The 14,570-nt window shown below is 49.3% G+C and overlaps 6 protein-coding genes across 6 annotated transcripts; 4 read left to right on the top strand and 2 right to left on the bottom strand.

Moving 5' to 3' along the window:
- Nucleotides 1-1,471: 1,471 nt before the first annotated feature.
- On the top strand, nucleotides 1,472-2,049 carry EI90DRAFT_2913297 (uncharacterized protein; the record flags this gene model as incomplete). The annotated part of the gene is made up of 3 exons (XM_039054493.1): nucleotides 1,472-1,658; nucleotides 1,717-1,865; nucleotides 1,936-2,049. Coding segments are annotated over 3 exons (450 nt in total), but the record flags the coding sequence as incomplete, so codon positions are not given.
- Nucleotides 2,050-2,417: 368 nt separating this feature from the next.
- On the top strand, nucleotides 2,418-3,315 carry EI90DRAFT_3048533 (uncharacterized protein). The gene is made up of 4 exons (XM_039059629.1): nucleotides 2,418-2,455; nucleotides 2,545-3,006; nucleotides 3,073-3,108; nucleotides 3,167-3,315. The coding sequence occupies exons 2-4, from the start codon at nucleotides 2,732-2,734 to the stop codon at nucleotides 3,180-3,182; spliced, it is 327 nt and encodes a 108-aa protein (XP_038918705.1). The 5' UTR covers nucleotides 2,418-2,455; nucleotides 2,545-2,731; the 3' UTR covers nucleotides 3,183-3,315.
- Nucleotides 2,915-4,593, top strand: EI90DRAFT_3048531 (glycoside hydrolase family 16 protein). Its single transcript, XM_039059628.1, has 12 exons — nucleotides 2,915-3,006; nucleotides 3,073-3,108; nucleotides 3,167-3,178; nucleotides 3,232-3,397; nucleotides 3,446-3,468; nucleotides 3,527-3,556; nucleotides 3,613-3,704; nucleotides 3,760-3,824; nucleotides 3,881-4,022; nucleotides 4,074-4,214; nucleotides 4,263-4,360; nucleotides 4,419-4,593. The coding sequence occupies exons 4-12, from the start codon at nucleotides 3,266-3,268 to the stop codon at nucleotides 4,551-4,553; spliced, it is 858 nt and encodes a 285-aa protein (XP_038918704.1). The 5' UTR covers nucleotides 2,915-3,006; nucleotides 3,073-3,108; nucleotides 3,167-3,178; nucleotides 3,232-3,265; the 3' UTR covers nucleotides 4,554-4,593.
- Nucleotides 4,594-4,688: 95 nt separating this feature from the next.
- On the top strand, nucleotides 4,689-6,980 carry EI90DRAFT_3048530 (putative ser/thr protein phosphatase 2A regulatory subunit A). The gene is made up of 6 exons (XM_039059627.1): nucleotides 4,689-4,776; nucleotides 4,871-5,153; nucleotides 5,212-5,460; nucleotides 5,522-5,758; nucleotides 5,815-6,790; nucleotides 6,854-6,980. The coding sequence occupies exons 1-6, from the start codon at nucleotides 4,754-4,756 to the stop codon at nucleotides 6,859-6,861; spliced, it is 1,776 nt and encodes a 591-aa protein (XP_038918703.1). The 5' UTR covers nucleotides 4,689-4,753; the 3' UTR covers nucleotides 6,862-6,980.
- A 3,973-nt stretch (nucleotides 6,981-10,953) lies between these two features.
- Nucleotides 10,954-12,244, bottom strand: EI90DRAFT_3048519 (uncharacterized protein). The gene is made up of 9 exons (XM_039059626.1): nucleotides 12,123-12,244; nucleotides 12,033-12,072; nucleotides 11,790-11,976; nucleotides 11,671-11,733; nucleotides 11,576-11,620; nucleotides 11,437-11,518; nucleotides 11,366-11,388; nucleotides 11,280-11,312; nucleotides 10,954-11,227 (listed from the first exon to the last, which is right to left on the bottom strand). The coding sequence occupies exons 1-9, from the start codon at nucleotides 12,232-12,234 to the stop codon at nucleotides 11,174-11,176; spliced, it is 639 nt and encodes a 212-aa protein (XP_038918702.1). The 5' UTR covers nucleotides 12,235-12,244; the 3' UTR covers nucleotides 10,954-11,173.
- EI90DRAFT_3048516 (uncharacterized protein) lies at nucleotides 12,174-12,867 on the bottom strand. The gene has a single exon (XM_039059625.1). It carries the CDS (start codon nucleotides 12,766-12,768, stop codon nucleotides 12,478-12,480), a length of 291 nt encoding a protein of 96 aa, XP_038918701.1. The 5' UTR covers nucleotides 12,769-12,867; the 3' UTR covers nucleotides 12,174-12,477.
- Nucleotides 12,868-14,570: the final 1,703 nt, after the last annotated feature.

The raw sequence follows: 14,570 nt of genomic DNA, 5'->3' as shown, positions 1-14,570 counted from the left end.
TGAGTCGGACTGCAAATTCAAAGTTGCGTCATTGAATCAGCCACTGTTACGTTAAAGATGTAATAGACAATCCAATATTCCCAGGATGGCCCGGGATCGGGTAGCCCGGCCTCGCGCATGTATAGCATGCTGTGGCGTGCAAGTTGATTTCTTGTGTTATCTACGTGTCATGTCTGAACGTGCTCGCGGCAGCTGACGCTCCTTCGATCAGATGATGGGTTACGAGGGAGGATGCTAAGATTGGAAAATGATCATTCTGACATCTACCACTAGGCATGCCTCCCAGGCAGTGTAGTGGCTGATGAAATTTGAACATTTTAGTCTCGCTATCATCAACGTCACCATGGGATGTGGGAGAGAACCCGAGAAAGATGTTGGTTGCTGTGGTGTGGGGTTCGTCACAGTTATTGCAGATGACGGAAAGAATGGCGCAGGTGACAGTGACCTCGTTGTGACTAGAGCGAGCCTGATTTTATATGCTTGCTTGCCTTGGAAGTGTTCTATCGCGCTTCTGGGATCAAGCATCTCCATAATTGTAGCGGTGGAACTTTCCTGTTCTGTTGTACAATATTGTCTGTTGTGGTCATTCCAACCTCCATCACGCCTAGGCTACGGTCTAAGTCCAGCGTTCCCATAGAGCTTATCCGGGCCGAAACTGCGGCTGGGAACATCTGTATGGACGAAGTAGCTGATCGAGCTGGGTGCTTTCTATGTGGGAGAGTGTGGGAGGGGGTCGCATAGTTTCCTTGCTGAGTATCTTTGGTGGAGCCCGGCTAGGTTTAGTTCGGGCTGCTCGAGGACAGGGGTTCATGTTTTTCGGGGTCATGGATAAAGTCTTTGACTATAGGGTGGTCCTGCTGTTGGTAAGGAGTGGCCGAAATTGAAGCAGGTGTCAGTGTGAAGGTGGAGCTGTCAGATCTCGGGTTGTTTTACAAGTGAAGCATTAGCCTCGGCGAGCGTTTGGGGCATATAAATGGTGTCCTTGGGGCCTTCTGAAAGTCGGGCTAGGCCTAGATGTGAATGGAAACGGTGTTCTTCAGTTCCTAGGCAGTACAGTATCCCAGCTTCTGCAAAAGTGGATCAGTGTCCGACGTTAAGCTCCGGGCTATTCAAAATTTGATTGCTAATACGAAATAAAGATACTGTCGAGCAGCTAGAAGGTGATCAAGAGTGTTTTTGTGTGTTGGTTGGAAGGCATCGCTGGTGGACTCGGCAAACGCCGTTGTCTGAATCAAGTCCAAGTAACGGATTACTTACGTCGCATGCTCGGCAAGCGTCTATTGTGGCTAGCGGTGTTTTTCGCCATACACGTATGTGTATGGAGAATATTCCAGGCTCTCACTGCTTATGAAGCGTTAGTTATCAAGTGCAATTGCCACGGGGCTCTCGAGTCTCGGCGGCACATGGTTCTGCAAGTGTAGGGCTCATACCCCATCTTCGGGATATTTCTAATGCTATCATTAAATTAGGCATCTGTTTCTCAAACTACACGATACAGCCTATCTACAGGCCTACCGACCCTTCGAAACCATGCTTGACCTGCACAAAGCAATGGTGCTTGGATCAGAAACTCCCAATATGTTTGAATGCAGGGCTTGGTGATCAAAACCCAGACACGGGGACAGGGAAGGAGGGCGATGTTGACACACGCTGCTTTCGTGAGCAAAATAACCCACTTAATGATCAAGCAGGTTCGAGCATTCTGACGGGAACTAGAACGAGATTCGCCTCGGGATCAGATGATTGTCACCTTATTCCTTCTGACCATCATTGGATTATTGATTGGTGCAGCGGTGAAGACACGCCTGGAGCGAATAGGTTTCGACTCTAATCGAGCATGGTCATCCGGCCGCACCTGGTGGGAGGTATGTGCGGGTTTTTGTTTTGTTTGTTTATTTTTTTTCTCGAGGGATACTGTACTCACGCCTTCATCAGTTTTTTCTCCCATCTCGCCAAGCGGACGTGCCATACTCGCTTGGCGCGACCTCACCATCACGTTCGAGGACCCAGTATGATCGGTTACCAGTGGCAGAAGGTACTGTGGCTTGATTTCCCTGCTAAGTTATAATATATTTCTCTTTCGCTTTTGGTTCATTGTACAATATCGCTGTGGGATAAAAACCCTCCGATCAATCCGGGTTACACTTGAAGTACCAACTTGTTCTAAAGACGCGCGCACACTCTAGTAAATGGTTGTTGGTCTCGGCCTCGCATGCTCCCGGACCGGGACTGCGTGGCTATTCATTTTGGGTAAATTTGAATTGTATACAGTACGCTCTTCCCATGTATGGCTTTATTGTTATCTGTTTACCCTTAGTATCCATCGGCTTGGGGCCACGTTCACGAACACTTTCACGACATCCGTTTCGGCCTGCATATATTAACATATCGCCCGGAGCGTTTCAGCATCTTTTCCGCCATAAAAATTTCCTTTTGTGAAGTCAGAAATAGATTTGTGCGTCTGTTGCGTTAGATTTTGGCCGCCAGATCAAGCCATGGCTGGAATACACGTGTTGACGTTGCTTACTTATGTCGGTACCACAGCCCAGTTCTCACTTGGGGGGTTACAAAAAGCCTCCAACTTTACAGTGTGCTGCGCATCTCCTGCCTTTCCTGATACAACTCCCGACCAAATTTTATCATCCTGGCTGGGTGCTTCAGAGCGATCTGCTTCCTTCTGTGAACTTCTTCGGCGTGGGGCTTTCACCTTGCCGCACAGCAGCTGCTCATAATGCGGTTACGCTCATTCCTTATTACTCTCGCTCTCGATGTCACCGTAATGCAGGTTGTACAAGCATTACGGATAATGCCTCGCATACCGTTGCTGGATCGCTGGCACAAGTCATCGGATGAAGGCACCAGCGCTCTCTACAGAGGCTGGAAGCCAAGAGTTTGGCCAGATGGTCTGGTCCGTTTGGACCCACGACGGCCGCCGAGTGCAAAACGCGACGGTCTACCCTCATCATGGGTCATCCAACGAATATATGAGGGGTCAACGTTCTTCGAGTGAGTGTACTGATCCGTGGTATGAATGATGTGTACTACGTATTGATGCGATTTTTATGCGTGAAGTGATTGGTCCTTTGCAACTTACCCAGATCCAACACAGTGAGTAGCACCCATCGCCCGCCTTGCTTTACATACTTACAGACGTGTCTTTTTTTAGTGGACAAGTCCAGTGAGTTTCCGTAGCCGCATGACTGGCCGACTAGCCCTTCACTCTCCACATAGATATGTATCACGGCAATGGGCAACTCAGTCCGGGATGGTATATGTCAACAATGTGGGGCAGGCGATCATGCAAGTTGATCGATGGACAACGCTAGCCCCCGGTCAAGCCCGGAACAGTGTCCGTATTGAATCGTACGCCGTGTTCAACAAAGGACTATTTATTCTAGTATGTTTGCGGCAACTCAACTGGACTCATAACTAATTCCTCTGTCAGGATGTAGAGGCTGCACCATGGGGGTGAGCACCAAAGGGCATCTCTTAGCTCATGCAGTATCTCACTTTGTTGATTCCACAGTTGCGGTGTTTGGCCGGCTTGGTGGACTGTGTGCGTGACGTCTTTTGGGCTGTTATTAGGGAATGAATGGCTTATAATCCTTCCAGCGGGCCGAATTGGCCGTGGGGAGGCGAAATAGATATCCTGGAGGGGGTACATGACAACGTACACAATGCTATGACGTTTCACACCCAGCCTGGTCCGTGCGTTTATTGATCCCACTCACGTATGATTGCTTAACCAAGTTCTGTTAGGGTGTAGTTTGCCCACTCCAAATCCCAAGACTAGTTTGGGCCCAAATTCTACTGGATGGATCGAAGTCAGTGTGTTTCGTAGCGCTCGATTTTCGCATGTGAGCTTACACAGCACCTAAAGTCCACTGATTGCAATGCATTTGCGAATTCGAACTCCGGGTGTCAAACTGTTGATACCAGTCAAGCTTCTTATGGCACTCAATTCAATGTCCTAAAAGGAGGGGTTTTCGCTATGATGTGGGCAGATGACGGGATTCGAATCTGTAAGTCCGTTCACTATACTCCGCAGCGATATTATGATGTTGTTCCTACAGGGTTTTTCCATCGAGCTGCAATACCAGAAGACCTTCAAGAGAACGCGCCGCAACCAAACAATTGGGGAACGCCAGTAGCATTCCTTCATAATACCCTCTGTCCCACGAGTAAAATCTTCTACGATCACCAAATGATCTTTGGTGCGTCATTCGGCTGTGGTTATGAGCGGACAGTTAATAGGGTATTAGATATAACTTTCTGCGGAGACTGGGCTGGAACAAGTTACATATCCTCGGGGTGTCCTGGTACATGCTCGCAACGTGTCATGACGCCAAGTAACTTTGCGGTATGTTGGGTTTTTCCCTCTTCTAATGATATGCATATGCTGATGGGGTGGTGACCAGAATGCAAGCTGGACAATTAACTCCCTCCAAGTTTATCGCAGTCCACAGATCAGTGGAGCTTCACTTGCTTTGCCGAGACCTAGGTCTCTAATGTACTTAAGTGCCGGCCTCATACTTCTTCTCTTGTATATTTAGCTAGACAAATCATTAATTCCTCATTGATTCGCCGTTTCAACGGGCGCTGTGTGGTTTGTGCGTTTTCCGGTGTGTATCCAGTCGATTTGCATCCGATGAATTAACCCCTCTGAAGTTGACCTCGCCATAGCATCGTTACTGCTCGCGCTGTTGACCGCTTTCGCGTAAACATATCCCCATTGAAATCGGCATAAATATCCATGTCAGACCTGTACCCAATCGCGTGAGTATTATCCCTTTCGCGATCGTATAGGCGCGCTGGTCGGATTTCACAACTTTGACTGACATTTTCTCCAAATGTTGGGTGATGCACTCAGTATCCTTATAGATGAACTCAAATCGGAGGATGTGTCGCTTCGTTTGAATGCTATTCGTAGACTATCAACGATCGCGCTCGCCCTGGGTACACAGCGAGCACGCGATGATCTCATCCCATTTCTTCAAGACTCCCTCGATGATGAAGATGAAGTTCTGCTGGCGCTGGCCGATGAACTTGGGAAAGGATTCGATGAATACCTTGGCGGGCCGCAGTACGCTCATCTTTTATTGGGTCCGTTAGAGAATCTGGCCGCTGTCGAAGAGACACTCGTTCGTGACAAGGTGCGCCCTTGTTTCTAGCTATCCGGCCATGAACTGAAGAGACTCTACGCCTTTTAAGGCTGCTGAATCAATTACCAAAATAGTGGGCGTGCTCTCGCCAGACCAAACGGAACGTTTTGCTGTGCCGCTTGTTCGCAAACTCGCCACTGGGGAATGGTTCACCTCACGGATCTCATCAGCATCATTGCTCCCCCCAGTGTATCCTAAGGCATCTCCAACCAGTCAAGATGAGATAAGAAGGTTGTTTGTATCCATCGCCCAAGATGATACCCCGATGGTGAGAAGGGCGGCTGCAAAGCACCTAGCGGTTTGTCGACATTCCCTTCCAAGAACATCGATCTGTTTCTTATGGTTTCGGGGTTAAACAGGCATTTTCGAAGGTCATAACAAAAGACCATGTGCTCAGTGATGCGCTTCAAATATACAACCGGCTCTCTGCAGATGAACAAGATTCTGTTCGTTTGTTGACTGTGGAAGACCTGATAGCGATCGCCCAGCAAATGACACACATCCAAGTCAAGGAGTATTTGCTTCCATCCATACGGCAAACGTATCAAGATAAAAGTTGGCGAGTGAGATACATGGTAGCTAATACATTCGTGCAAGTGAGTTTGAGTGGTGTCTGGCTCTCGTTTGTGTTCGAATTCTCACCACAACAAAGCTCGCTGAATGTGTTGGGCAAGACATTGTTCGCGATGAATTAGTGTCCGCCTATGCTCAGCTGCTAAAAGATAATGAGGCTGAAGTGCGAACTGCGGCCGCCGGACAAATACCGGGATTCGCAAAACTCCTGACCCCTGATATCATCCTCTCTCGACTCCTTGCCTACATTCGGGATCTCTCCACCGATCAATCCCAGCATGTGCGAGCTGCACTAGGTGGGCAGATTACTGGACTCGCCCCTCTCCTGGGAAAAGACTCCACTATAGAACATCTCCTTCCCCTCTTCTTACACCTCCTAAAGGACGAATTCCCCGATGTCAGATTGAACATAATCAGCAAGTTGGATCAAGTCAACAGTGTCATCGGAATCGAACTTCTCTCCCAATCCCTTCTCCCTGCAATCGTGGACCTTGCCGAGGACAAACAGTGGCGCGTCCGCCAAGCCATAATCGAATATATCCCTCTTCTTGCCACCCAGCTAGGTGTGCAATTCTTCGACGAGCAGTTGGGAACGTTATGTATGTCGTGGCTCGGCGACAACGTCTTCAGTATTAGAGAAGCCGCCACCGTTAACCTTAAACGACTGACTGAAGCGTTCGGAGCAGACTGGGCGAAGAACACTATTGTGCCGAAGGTTCTTCAGATGGCGAATCATCCAAATTACCTCTACCGCATGACCACCGTCTTCGCGATCACCACTATCGCCCCAACCCTCAAACCCGATGTTGTTCAAGGGCCGGTTTTGCAGACGATGTTGACGTTGGTTGACGATCCTATTCCGAACATTAGATTTAACGTTGCGAAGTCCCTGCAGGTACTTGCCCACGTAATGTTAGAAGCCGGGGCTCTGGGACAGGACGTCATTCATCGAATTATTATACCTGCGGTTGAGGCCTTAAAACAAGATTCCGATGCGGATGTTCGGTACTTCGCGTCCCGCGCTCTAGAGAACACCCTCGGACTCGAAACTATCGGTAAGCAACCTCGCTCATCCAAGGTTCGAGAGCCAGTGGCGCTGATTGCATTTGCTTCTTTAGCGACGTAATTTCTTGCGATACACATCCTCACTTTGCATTCCGCATCGTCGATACTTCTCATCCTACCCTCTCTGTCTCGACGAGAACAATACCAGCTCCGGTCCATTATTTATTTAGCAAATAAAAGATATGCGCTTCTTAGCCATTTTTTGAAGTTTTTGGAGGACAATTCATTGGATTTATCCTAAACAGACTGATGCTCTAATGTCCTTCGTATCGAACTTAGAATTGGGGTTCCAAGATCTGCGACTATCGGGAATCTTGACCTAGTACACCCTTGACGCGGAACCAAGCCCTACGGTTGATTCACACGGGATGCGAATCCCGTGAAACGTACCCGTGAATCTTTCAGCTCCTTGTATGGGTGATGCCCAGGAATTGTGACATGCTCAACGAGCTTAAGTTGTCATCATTCGCGCGAGAGTATTTCCTGGGCGCACACGAAGACCCTGTCCCAGGACCGTTCGATGAGCTGTCTTCATGCGCGCCTTTAGAAAAGCAATCCTCGTCCATCAATACCGGTAAGTTAGGCAATGCCCATTGTGCGCCCTTCCTCGCGAAGTCCCGGCAAAAGAATGGTTGCTCGCGCGGACGCGGTGACTTGTAATTTGGACTTGGCTTGATACTGTAGTTGAAATCATAGTCCTAATGCTGAGCTGGACTGCTACTGTATGATCGCAGCCACCGCGTTGCAAGGGCGTGCGCCCCTCGTATTTCTAGGTTCATTTATACATATCAACTAAGAGCACGCAAGCTACATGCCTTAATACTAACTAGCGAGATCACGGCAGCGTGGGCCGCTTATCGTCTTCATCTGCACATAACGGGATACTTGTAGCTATCGGCGAGCCTCTCTCTTTAGTCTAGTACTTGGGAGTGTCACAAAGGCATGTGTGACTCTCAACTGATCTATTGAGTGGTGGGCTCGCAAGTCTCATCGATCTCCTAAATGAGGCGGGACAGTACAGTTTTGGCAAAGTGAAGGGTGCGTTGACGATGGGAACGAATTGGGAATTCGTCTCGCGCAGAGAGTGGATGTTCACGATGAAGAGGTGATGTCGTGAGACTGGCGCAATTCAGCACAGCTGCCACCAATTGATGAAGACAGCCATAGGGGCTCTGTTCATATTGAAAGATTTACCTCACCATTATTGTTGTGGGTTTCATCGACCATGGGAGTTGGTGGGTGATCAATGTCTGTGGAAATGGTTTAAACAGGCTCAAAGTTCACTAACCCGGGGGATCGGGAGTGGCCACCGCGGGATCCGCAAAATGACTATCAAGAGAAATGCCAGGGAGTTGTGGGCGTTAGAACGCGACATATCGCTCAGACATCCAACTTACGCATTGAAATTCTGCAATTAGTATCGCCTGCCGAGATTCAGCGGTCCCTGGTTGCGGTGCTGTAGAAAACTGGGGGGCAGCGGAAGGGAGATAAGATTGAGCACATCGCATCAACTAGTGACCCAGGCGTCGCGAGACGGATTCGTATGAGCTGAGGGGTCAAAAGGTCCCCCGTCTTGACCCAAAAGGGTCACAAGAACGAAGAGGACTAAAGACCGTATGAGGGAAGGACTGATGTAATGAGGTTAGTATCTTACCGGCCTGAGCGATGCAAGGTGGTATGGTACAATGTGAAAGGACCTCCTGGCGGTGTCTGAAATCTAGTCGTATGCACCTGTCGAATGACATTAAGTCCCAAACAACCTCAAAGTTCACCGATATAAAGTAATGCTAGCGGGTGGGGTTGTACGACTCGGAAACGAGGTGCAACTTAAGCTATCGACGTACCATACACTGACCCGGAGGCGGGGAGTGGCAACGACCATGAATACGCACGGATGACTTATATTGTCCTTGCTGTAACCTTGCATGCTGGGGCAGCCATCAGTGAAGGCGCTAATATATCGCACAGATGTGCGTGCTCACACGGAACTCCTTAAGAATTTGAATAGGATGAGTAGATCGCATGCTGCCACATCCAGAACTGTTTTTTTTTTTTTTTTACCAAATTGCCAGATATGTACTGGGAAAACCAAACAAGAGCGTACCAAATTAATACATACCAAGCGACGCAACTCACGAAAACCTGTTCTGTCGAGTCCTATGAATCGGGGCGAAAGCCGACACCAGTTTCGCTCACAGGGTCTGCCATATCTCCGATGGGAGAACGCCGAAGTGGGGAGAGCGATTGCTGTCCTGGCGCGAAGGGCAGGAGGCAAACTAAAAACAGAGAGAGGAGCAAGGATATTCACGTTATGGCAGTGATTAGAACCAGTAAACAGGAACCAGTTCAGATGTGGTAAAGAACAAACACACTAAGGATGGAAGGCAGAGACTCGATGCGAAGGATCCTCGGATGCAAATGGGTGTTCAACCGAAAACAAAACTGTCAATGCGACAGTCCCAGTGAGCATCTTCAAACCCTGAAGCGCCGGTCTTTGAAACCGATCCTCAAAGAGCGTGGGGTTTGGCACCCATGGCATGCCCCCAGACAGGAAACAGACCCAGACGCCGAAAATCCGTTTGACTCATCTTTTGACGGTCCGTTTATGTCTTCTGACACACCTTGCTCCTGCCACTGCCTCCACCACCGGTATGTTCTCAAGGATGCCTGTCACACACACATTCCGCCCTACCTCAGTATCCGCCCACTCCAACTAGCAAATGACGGGAAAGGGAGCGTTTATAACCTCCGTGTCAGCGGGGAAGCAGGGCGCAGCGTCATGGTCAAGCTCTCGGGCACGATCACTGAGTCGAGTTGCCAGATGGGAAGGGAATCGCCAATCATCTCACAGAGCAGCCGTTCATTGGCAGAATTTTTGTATTCGGTCTTCGCCACGGCTACTTTGACGACGCGAGTGTCGGCCATCACGATGATCAGATGTGGTATTCTGGACACCACCAACACACCACTGTTTCGGCTGATAAGAGGCTCAGCTCGGAGGACACCCGTATCGGGGTGCGAAGAGTGGGATGATTCCCAACGTTGCCTTTGGCCGCTTCCAGCGCCCCCTCAGACGTCTGATTTTTCGCAAAGTTTTCCATCAACTACTCAAACCGCCGAGCCACTGCATTCCTAACGTAAGTTGGTTATGTTAGCTGTTGGAAGGTTTGTCTGCGCATCGGGGGAATGTTGACAACATCTATCGCACAATTGAATGACCAGCCTTGGTTCTGGAAGGGGATATAATACGAAACCAGATATGCTGGGGCCGGTAGATGACGATCAAGGGAGGCTTGGAGGGCACTGACTAGCTGTGAAAGCAATAAGTCACCAAGCAGCGCTATTGGCATTGCGCGAGGTGTGGAAGCTGCTGTGAACTCTTCCCTCGTCCGACAAAATGTCACCAGTCAAGACCAATGAACATTGACGGCCAGCTTGCGGCTGGTAGGCAGAGGACGTCCTAATCGGCGGGCTCCCCGGCACTTTCCGATACGATGAGGCCCTTTCCGCCACTCCTCGCTTCTATTCACCCGCAGGACCTCATTGCAAATTTTCCACTATCTCTCCTATGTAAGCGGTCGTGAGGCTTCTTTTCCACATCCCCATAGTTGTCCAACATCATCAATATCTCAACGAGATACAGCCCGCTGCAATATCTTTCCTCCAACCCACATCTCATCTCGGATAGTACCCCTGTCAGTGGCTGCACTGGATAGGCTTTGTTGCAATTATTTTTTTTTATCAAACGTCCCTGTACGCCACACCCCATAGTCGGGCTTATGCTCTCCTCAGCTATCCTACTAATCATGATCTCTGATCAGGATATCTGCCGAGTAACAGTTAAGCTATTTCGTGTGTCTGCCAAACTCTTGATCGGCTTGCCACGTTTTGATTGCAGGTGCAGTTGATTGCTACAAACCCGTACCTCTTGTTATGTTAGCGTTTAGTGAGTATTTTACACAAGGCAGTGTATGCTTATTTGCATGTCACCATGCAGCCACCGGGTCTTCAGATCCCTGCTTGGGATCGATAGCTGCGGGTGCGCGATCCCTAGCCAACCTGTCTTGTGACAAGCTTATATTCCTCACCAATCTTCCAAATGAGGGAGCACCAACGAAATTTTGCAACGTATACGTCACTGATAGGAACCGTATGGAAATAAATTATCCCGGAAATACACTCAGGCGGAAGCAAAGGAAGAGCAATCGTTGGAGTTCGCAAAGACATTGACCATTTGATGGGGGACACGGCATAAATAGCTAGTGGAAGATGCATGCCACTCCCTCCGTTGTCTTTACCGTGTTGCTGCGAGATTTTACGATACTCTTATCCGCACTGATGGGGGATTTGGAAGTTGGAATGAAAGCCCATCTTTAAGACGGGCGTGGATCATTCCTGTCTGAAGCCTCGGTTTGAGCGGAGGTTGACTGGGGTCAACGTGAGACATCGCGGCGCAGAAGGTCCAGAAACATCACTCACAACCCCGATTGACGAGATGATAATGACCTCGTCCTAATCATAACTGATGAGTATGACGAACTGTTCCATCCAAATGAAGCATTCACCTCGGTGGTACTGCTGTTGGTACCTACAAACTCGTTAGCGCCAGTGGTCCCCCCAACGTGATCATACTCACTGGTTGTGTTCCCTGGTGGTACTGCAGTCCTCTGCAGTGGCGATAACTGAGCCACCAGCTGCAAGTACACCAGGAAATACACCTGGTGGTAGCTTACGTTAGCTCCCTGGAGTATGAGAGGTGGGAATAAGTTAGTCACCGGTCCAGTGACCGCCGATATTACATCCACAAGTGGTTCATTAGGCTGTATAAACGGTGTTGGTACGAGTCAAGCCGCGGCAGTTCAACACTGACCCAGAATATCAGGAGAAGCCCACGCGGTAACTGGAGAATAACAATCGACAAGAATGCCGCGAGCTATGGCGCGTTAGGACACAATGCACCACTTTCCAGAGTTCAAGTTGTTAACTTACACTTCGGAGTTCCGCAAGAAGTATTGCTTGGCGAGATTCTGCAGTTCCTGAACTTTGGCCTGGTTGACGGTGCCCACAATAGAATAGCCATAAGGCTGGAGAGCAGCAGAACGAAGACAGGGTTGAGCAAACTACATCAACCAATGAGCCGGCTGCCATCAAGTGTCGTGGTAAGGTTTCAGATGAACTGGGATGGGAAAAATGGTCTGGAGTCAAGGTCATCCACAACGCTAGAGAACATACCCTGGTCTTGATCCTAAGAAGGTCGCAAGAAGGAAGATCACTGGATATTGTATAAGCCGTAGACAGGTGCGATTGGGAGTTGCATCTTACTGGCCTGAGCAGTGCAAAGTGGCATGATATAGTAGGAGAAGATCTTGATGGCCAGTTGGACTACCCAATGACTACGCACGAGATTAAGATGAACGCTCCTGTCGAACTGCATTAGATAACATTTGACTTTAATTCCCTAGTTTACCGATAATAAAGTAATGCTGAGGGATGCGATGATTAAGACTTGGGAGTGCAGTGCAGTTCGGATCATCGACCTACCATAGACTGAGCAGGACGTGGGGATGGGCAATGGCCATGAGTACGCACGGATGACTTGTACTCTCATTGCCGTAACCACGTACGCTGGAGGTAGTCAATCAGGAAATGCGCTCGCACGTCGCATTAGCATAGACACTCACATGGGAGGTGTATGATTAAGATAAACATCCCAACTCCTTAAAATGAAGGGGTTGAAATGAAGGGTTGCATGGTACCTTTTAGGAAGGCAGTTCTTACCAAATTGTATGATAAGTATTGGGAAAAGGAAGCAAGCGACCCTAAAGTAGACGGGTCGAGAAGGGCGATGTCTCTCAAAACAGACCGTCCCTATGAATAAACAGACTGCAAGGGCCGAAATGGCGGAGAGGATGGATATCCCAATAAAAATGACTGTCCTACTGTGTGCCCACCGAATCAGTACACTCATCGGGGAAGGGACCAATCAACGGAACTCACGAAAATCTGCCCTGTCGTGTACAACGTGTATAATGGGATAAATACCAGTGGCGAGACTTACGGAGTGACGTGGAAACTTACACCGATCTCGCTAAGCGGGTTAGCGCCTGTTATATCCCTGGTGATTGGTGGGGGGAGTGACCCATGTCCTAACGCGAAGGGCAGGAGGGAAACCAAAAGCAGGAAGAACGACAACGATATTCGCATAATGACGGCGACCAGAGCGAATGAACTGGAAGAGACTCAAAAGTGGTAATGGGTGAACAAGTTGGAGCCCAGGAGTTTCGGATGCAAACGACTCAACGCAAAACATGTCAATGCGACGATCCCCAGTAAACCACTTCACCTCCGTGGCACTCTTTGGAATTGATCTTCCGAATATTGGTGGCTAGATCCACCCTTGCTTCCGCCTGACCAGGAGGTTCCGCCCAAGAAGCGCAGGCAGGAACGGCCCAGTGGCCACGTATGACTCTGGTATCCCTCACCTATGCAAGACTTATGACTTGCCTCCTCGCCGCCGCCTCCCTCTGAAATCTTCGGAAATACATTCCAAAGAAGTCAGCCACACACACACATACGTTGTAAACTGCTCTCCAGCTGGCGGGCGACGGGGAAAGGGACATATTTGACTCTTCGCGTCAGTGGCAAAGCAGGACGCGATACGGTGTATTCGGAATCGGGGTCTCGGGGACAACCACCGTGCCGACTTGCCAGATCAAGAACCAATCATGTGGCAGTCTTCGTCAGGCCCAAGACGGTCATCAGGGCGAGCGCAGGTGATATTTTTGGTCGTCAATGTCATGGTCACATGAAGCTCAGAGCTCAAGGACTTTGTATGATGACCCCATGGCGCCTTTGGTCATTTCCAATACTTCTTCAGACGAGCCCAGACGCGCATATTTTCCTATCAATCAGCTTAAAACGTTGAGACACTCTCGCGTAGGCCTTGCTGTACCAGGGTATAATTAATTTTGCGCCACATCTAGTAACCATTGGGAGGCTCGTCCGTGCATTGGAAAAAGCTTTGATGATATTTGTAACATCACTCAATGATTGTCTAAAGGCGTTTTGGCTCAGAGGAGAGGACGTGAAACGAAGCCGAATATGCTGAGGACCGAGGTTGGTAGAAGATGCAAGCCGACGATTGACGGAGGTCCCGAAGGCATCAAATAGCTGTGGGGACAATACATCTGGCATAGGGACACGCTACTGGGCCTCTCGAGGTGGAGTCCGTTGGGAATACATGTAGCCATTCACTGACATGATATCGCCAAGACCGATGAAGATCGATGACAGGCTCGCGACCAGCAGGCTCGCAGTGTACTTTGAGAAGGAACTCAGTCCGATTGGATTCCCCTCTCTGGTAGCGTATATCCTACCAGCTTTGCGCTTGTCGCTTCACTGTGATTCGAGCGCTTTGACGTCGAATTGTTGTTAGTATGTGGGGATGTGGTTGTATCGGCGATTTCCGGTACCGAACTCAGATGTGTCCGACGGCCCATCGTCGCAGAACTTTGCCACATAAACTATCGCCCGCATTTGTTCCACACCCCCTTCTCCAAGCCGTTGCAGAACCTCTTTTCCACATCACATTTTTATAACCAACTATGATTCGCACTGAAGACCGGCACCAGTGCCAATATTTTTCTTGCCGTCTGAGTTTTCTTCCCTTCAAGCTTGTTATGTGGCACTCCTGAGGATACTCAAGCGGGGAAAGATCTCCTCTCTTAACATTGTAACCACAAGTAGCTAAGGTTCACGTATCGCGAAAGC

This window comes from Cantharellus anzutake (assembly GCF_015039405.1).
Source record: "Cantharellus anzutake strain C23 chromosome Unknown EI90scaffold_13, whole genome shotgun sequence".
In the NCBI taxonomy this organism is placed as follows: domain Eukaryota; kingdom Fungi; phylum Basidiomycota; class Agaricomycetes; order Cantharellales; family Hydnaceae; genus Cantharellus; species Cantharellus anzutake.
Note: the sequence above shows the minus strand (reverse complement) of the source record. Positions and strands in the feature narration are given on the sequence as shown.

What these genes read in the sequence shown, in the direction of transcription:
- EI90DRAFT_3048519 (XM_039059626.1), bottom strand. Translation starts at nt 12,234, where the DNA reads ATGCAGTTCGACAGGAGCGTTCATCTTAATCTCGTGCGTAGTCATTGG. An exon ending in TTCTTGCGGAACTCCGAAGT is followed by an intron (nt 11,734 to 11,789) that starts GTAAGTTAACAA and finishes AACGCGCCATAG; the next exon opens with CTCGCGGCATTCTTGTCGAT. An exon ending in TATCGGCGGTCACTGGACCG is followed by an intron (nt 11,519 to 11,575) that starts GTGACTAACTTA and finishes AGCTACCACCAG; the next exon opens with GTGTATTTCCTGGTGTACTT.
- EI90DRAFT_3048531 (XM_039059628.1), top strand. Translation starts at nt 3,266, where the DNA reads ATGGTATATGTCAACAATGTGGGGCAGGCGATCATGCAAGTTGATCGA. An exon ending in ACAAAGGACTATTTATTCTA is followed by an intron (nt 3,398 to 3,445) that starts GTATGTTTGCGG and finishes TTCCTCTGTCAG; the next exon opens with GATGTAGAGGCTGCACCATG. An exon ending in TGGCCGGCTTGGTGGACTGT is followed by an intron (nt 3,557 to 3,612) that starts GTGCGTGACGTC and finishes TAATCCTTCCAG; the next exon opens with CGGGCCGAATTGGCCGTGGG.
- EI90DRAFT_3048530 (XM_039059627.1), top strand. Translation starts at nt 4,754, where the DNA reads ATGTCAGACCTGTACCCAATCGC. An exon ending in CGGCTGCAAAGCACCTAGCG is followed by an intron (nt 5,461 to 5,521) that starts GTTTGTCGACAT and finishes GGGGTTAAACAG; the next exon opens with GCATTTTCGAAGGTCATAAC. An exon ending in TAGCTAATACATTCGTGCAA is followed by an intron (nt 5,759 to 5,814) that starts GTGAGTTTGAGT and finishes ACCACAACAAAG; the next exon opens with CTCGCTGAATGTGTTGGGCA.
- EI90DRAFT_3048533 (XM_039059629.1), top strand. Translation starts at nt 2,732, where the DNA reads ATGCGGTTACGCTCATTCCTTATTACTCTCGCTCTCGATGTCACCGTA. An exon ending in GAGGGGTCAACGTTCTTCGA is followed by an intron (nt 3,007 to 3,072) that starts GTGAGTGTACTG and finishes TTATGCGTGAAG; the next exon opens with TGATTGGTCCTTTGCAACTT.
- EI90DRAFT_3048516 (XM_039059625.1), bottom strand. Translation starts at nt 12,768, where the DNA reads ATGAGTGTACTGATTCGGTGGGCACACAGTAGGACAGTCATTTTTATT.